The sequence below is a fragment of the Athene cunicularia genome (assembly GCF_003259725.1).
Source record: "Athene cunicularia isolate RWA chromosome 3 unlocalized genomic scaffold, athCun1 chr3_part1, whole genome shotgun sequence".
NCBI lineage: Eukaryota > Metazoa > Chordata > Aves > Strigiformes > Strigidae > Athene > Athene cunicularia.
Window position 1 is genome coordinate 110,764,820 of NW_020799097.1, and position 5,406 is coordinate 110,770,225.

The window sequence follows — 5,406 nt, forward strand, 5'->3', positions numbered from 1 at the left end:
CCCCCCCCCAGTCAATCAGAACTGGTTATTTTAATAGAGAAATATGTAATCTTCTGTTTTTAAAAAAGTGGACGGACACATGGAACATTAGCTACAGACCCAGTATGGGGACTCTAAATTTTGTATTTGTATTGTCTGGACAAGCATTTAAAAGTTGGGACAGGAACAGTTCCATAAGTAAAGAGAGTTGGTACCATTCACAATAATTTATTTAAACTACCTTTGTTGCCTGCATCTTCTATAATTTGGTAAACCAGCTTCTCTTGATTGTCAGAACCTTTCATTTTACTGTAAAATAAAACAGACATCAGGATTTTTGAAAGAAGATGGATTTGTTTTAAACTGAAAACACATACTATGAAAAAAACAATGCACAAAGGAAAAAAAAACCCTACACAATAAACCAGCCATTGGCAAATTTAATACATGACACTAAACTCTGGATCAAGCCAAGCTTGCCAGTGAGAAGCCACAGTAAAGAGAAAATAACACAGTATGAAAGAAAAGCGACTAAGCAGGAGTCACTCAACTTGTCCTAACAACGGGGAATTCGAAGTCACGTATTAACACAACTGTGGAAGGTCAAACGCAGTGCGAAGCATAATTTAGAATAATCTGTCTCTAGACAGAACGTCTACAAAGGGTAGTAGAGTGCTCCCAACTCTAAGACATGCCTTTTCACCAGCCTAAGAAAGCCTGAACTCAGCAATCTTTTTTTAAAACATTTGAAAGAGAGGATGACACACCTGCACTGGGGATAACTTTGAAGGATGCTTCTTTCCAGAACAATGTCTAGGCATCTTTTACTCAGATTTACACAGGCATCACAAGACATGGTTTGAAGGTTCATTTTAATAAATCAAAGAGCATGAGCAGTTCAAGTGGCCTCCTGGAACAGCTGTAAATAGGAGCGCTGACCCTGCAACATGAGCAGTGAGGAAGACCACAAAACTGTAGTTTGCAGATGGTATGGTCAGGCTTCAGCTGGATTTCACCTGAGCACATACAAATGTTTGCACAGATCACTGCTGCCATATGGACCAGGAACTCTGATAGCAAGTTAGAACTGTAGTCCCACAGCCCCCTCTGTTCAGCAGAAGCCACTGTACCTAAAACAGTTTTCAGGAATTGAGTGTACCCTCCAGAAACAAGCAGTCATGTTCTGTAACATCGATGTTACATGCATTCTCAGGAACACAGCACCTGAGTTGCAGAACTGTGTTCCAAATATATTTATCCAGCGAACACGAGGCTTACCTTGCATTTTGAGACTCTTTGATTCTATATAGGAGACCTGCATTGCTCCTGAGAAGGTCCAGTTGTCCCTAGGAGAGATGGGCACAATGCATTTATTTTCCTTCAAATAGCTTGTTTCAGAACATGACAAGAATCTTCTGACATTCTAAATTAAAAACCTTATTTCATGTCAACTGACTAAAGAAAAGGGAAAACTAACATTTCTAACCACTGGAAACAATAATACCCATGAGAATATTTTTTCCCTGCAAGTGCAGCAATACCCTTGAGAACACTTTTTTCCCCTAGCAGTATTCATTTATCATCAGCTATCAGAAGTAACAAATACAGTTCCCGTCCCTTCCCACACATCTACGTACCTCCTATTATTTCTCCTAACTTCCACCACTGCACAAGGAAGATCAAGTTCTTGTATACTTCGTTTTCCCTTTCCATCAAAACACTCATTTGCACAGCTACACAGATATCACATTGGAGCTCTACTGCACAAGTTCTGAACAATTATGAGTACCAGTAGCAAAAGTTCTATCTTTTACTAAGTAGAGACCACTGGAAAACTGCCAGCCAGGATTGGTAGTGCCTCTCAGAGGCAAATTACCAGCACCACTCACACATAAAACATTTGTTTTGCCCTTGACACTTCTGCCTAGGGCAGGCAAATTCTTATTTTCTATTTTGAAGAGGCAAGCAATTAGAGAAGCCCAACAGCATAACTGTGTACAACAGCATTATCTAACATTCCCTCTTTCACTGACAGCCAATCACTTCCCCATAGTTACAGCCTTGTTTCTCACAGATATGCATTATGTGGTTGATTGAGGCTCACACCTCAAGATGAGGCCCTTCAATGCTTTTCCACAGATGAAGTACTTGCAGCTTATCTCAAGTGAAGTACCTGATGCTTATTAAGGCTGAGCTCTCACTGCAGTTCTTCCCCATGTTTGAGGTACTTACTAGATCTCCCCACACCCCCCCCATGCCCTAAGGCATCTATTTTAAGCAAATTCTAGAGACTTAACTATCTTTGAAACCTCACTGTTAGCTAAGCCATTCAAAAGTTATTGAACACAAAAGCTCACATCCAATGTCCTGATAAACTTCAAATCTATAGCAGAAAGACCCAAAAGAGATTAGATCAGCTCCAGTGTCACCTAGTATGGTCCAAGCTAAGAAATTTCAGTTATTAAAAAAAAAACAAACCCAAAACACCACACCTTGCTGTTTGGATACTTTCCAACACCCCTTTTTCTGAGAAAGCTTCTCTTTTCAACAGTGCTCTCTACACTGCACCACTTGGTCTGTTTTATCTCCTGATTTCACATGCCCATGAAGCAGCTAGCTAGGGAATGAAAGGAATCTTGATCTTTAAAGACCTTGGACATTTAGCTGATACTCATGTTTATGCCACACTGAACCAGCAAGACTAAACAGCTACTCTCTGTTCCTGAAGTGGCAGAAGTAGTTGACAGTGATCCTCACTCCTATCTTATTTAGTCTGACTCCTGATACAGTAAAGGAAAAAGCCCAGTGAGATGTGGGAAATTTATAGAAGATGCAAAAAAGGCCCTGAGATGTTTCACCTGCTTATTATCAGAGTAATCCAATAATCTTTGGATTTTGTGAGGGGTTTGGAGAATACCTTCACATATAAAAGCACAAGATAACATCAATTCTTTTATCTCTAGCTAATTCATTCTCCATCATTAATGGGCCTTGTGGTTATCACCTGTGGCCACCTTACCACCTGCTGAACCACTGCAACTATACTTGCACCCAACTGTTACATTAGACCATTGTATTGCATTCTGCTTTACAAAGTAATACACAAGGAAAAGAAGAACAAAGAACTTCAGACACACCAAAACACTAATGTGGTACTCCTCAGGGGTAGCTTCCTCACCTAGAAAGACACAAGGATATACACATTCATGGTAACTTTGTATTAGAGAACAGAAAGAGTAAATTGAGGTAAGTTTTAACTGGCTTTGGCAATGGTAAGTGCTTATGGCAATCGAAAGTAAGTTATGGTAATTGTACATGATGGCAAATGTCACTAAATCCGATGAGATTCATTTGCTAGCCCTGCCCAACAGGTTGCTACCATGCAGACTGTGTGTTCAAAGAGCTTCGGGTTGGCTGAAGTAACAGGAGGAAGGTGAGATCACCCTACCATCGAGAGCAGCCTGTTGATCGCCATAGCTCGCTGCTGGGCTTCCATGTGAGGCATATCATTCTGAATCACCTGGTCTGTGATGCCATGAGGAAACTGATGACACAGCTCAATAATCCTGGGAGAGGATGAAAGCAAGTTCAAAATCATGTTCTGTTGCATCCAAAACCAAACAGTATTAGAGTCAGAATGGAAGAGAGGGAAAAGAACAACAGTTCAAGGAAAAAGCACCCATGAACTGTTTCTCAGTCATATCTATTGAAGGAACTTAGCATCGCTCTCTGTGCTGACATATACTCCTCTGCAACTGCTGGACAAACTACCTTGACTCTCTGTGACAACACTGAACATGGTGTTTCTCCATTTTACTTTTATGTTGCTCCCATTAAGTACATGGATTTAAAGCTCCCTGTACAGTTTCATTATACAAAAGGTTCTGATGAACAAAAAGTTCTGATGAATTGCTAGCAAGTCAGAGAATGCAAATACAGATGAAATACCATTTAGAAACCATTAACTTAAAGCAGAGATGTTGCAATTCCCCTTTGTAAAATTTTCAAAGAACAGAAAGACACCAGAGCAGCTGAAGGTAACCTGACCCCATCTTTCACTAGCACCTATGCACCTCCCATCCTGTGATGGATGCACTCAACCCCCTAACCAAACTCACAGTAGTTTGGTACAGGCTCCAAAGGAGGTAAAGGCCTGAGCCATAGCCAGGCCAAGAACTCCTCTAGGAAGCCCACAAAGGAGCAGAGTGACACAGTGAGCATCAATGCATATCAGCTTGGAACACCAATCATGTGATTAACTTGTGAAACATGTGAAAATCACATGTTTTTTCCAAGACTCATTTACCAATGAGCAAAGAGAGTTGTGGGTACAAGCTGTCTCATGAGTATCTTTCACACTGTATGCAATTTGACTACAAGTCGACCACTTTATTCCATAAATCTGACAGCCTAAGTGAGCCTTCTTTGAGCTCTCCCCACTAAGCGTGGCTGCTTTGAGCTGGGACACCTCTCAAGGTTACTCCTTGAGGCAAAGAGACCTTTCAGCAATGATTGATCTTTGGATGAGTCCAATTCAAGTTCTTACAAAATTCCAACTGGACTACACACCAGGTGACTCTCCCCTTGAGCAGGGATGCCTCTCAAGGTTTGAAATTCCTTACCTGAGACTAAGAGATCCTTCTTTACCCAAGGCAGAGGGACCCCTTACTTGCAACAGACCCTCAGTAAGTGACTGATAGCATGCTGAATTAATACTAATAAAACTGATAGTATTATTATAAACTTTGCATAGATCATTCAATTAGAAGTAAACTATTGTCCAAGACTAAGATCAGATCTAGCTGCACCTAAGCTCCAGCAGGCACTTAGAAAGCAAGCAGTCTAAACCTTGAGACTCTAATGGGACAGTCTCCCTTACTCTCTTTGCATCTCCAGTCTCTGTGTAAATCATTCTAACTTGATTTCCTTTGCCTGTATCTTCCACGTAGTAATACAGTGAACCTTGCCATCGAACTTTGTTAAGTCGCACTTTTACAAACTCATATTAAAACCACTTTTGCTAATACCTCTGGCAGTGATCCTTTAAGCGATATAAATCATTCATACGTGACACAGCCACAGCACTAAAGACAGTGCCCCTACAACAACAAGCCTCTCCTTCATGATCTATTTCTTGACCACCACCCCCAGGGTATCCTACCCACCCCCCTCACATCTCTGCCACCTCCTACCTCCTCCCCCCGCCCCAAACACCTGCCGCCCCGCCTCCCACCGGGGCGGCCCCCAGCACCTGTTCTCTATATCCATGGGGTCGGGGACCTCCGGCTTCACCTTCACCTCCGCCATGGCGCAACAGGCCCACAGCGCCGGCCGCGCCAGCAGCCCTCACCCTGCGCGAAGGCGGCGCGGAGAGATGACGTCAGAGACGCGCGGCGGAGGGGGCGGGGTCGGTTGCTAAGCGGCGAG

The 5,406-nt window shown here is 42.5% G+C and overlaps 1 protein-coding gene across 2 annotated transcripts in view; it reads right to left on the reverse strand.

Moving 5' to 3' along the window:
- POLR3F (RNA polymerase III subunit F) overlaps window positions 1-5,348 on the reverse strand; it is a 13,326-nt gene extending 7,978 nt beyond the window's left edge. The window contains exons 1-4 of one of the 2 annotated variants that reach the window (XM_026845866.1): window positions 5,231-5,348; window positions 3,428-3,545; window positions 1,258-1,325; window positions 221-288 (exon numbers count right to left, since the gene is read on the reverse strand). In XM_026845866.1, coding sequence (XP_026701667.1) covers window positions 221-288; window positions 1,258-1,325; window positions 3,428-3,545; window positions 5,231-5,286 — 310 coding nt within the window. In that variant the 5' untranslated portion in view covers window positions 5,287-5,348. The remainder of the gene's footprint in view (window positions 1-220; window positions 289-1,257; window positions 1,326-3,427; window positions 3,546-5,230) is intronic. The other variant, XM_026845867.1, reaches the window with a different exon arrangement.
- Between the last annotated feature and the right edge of the window lie 58 nt (window positions 5,349-5,406).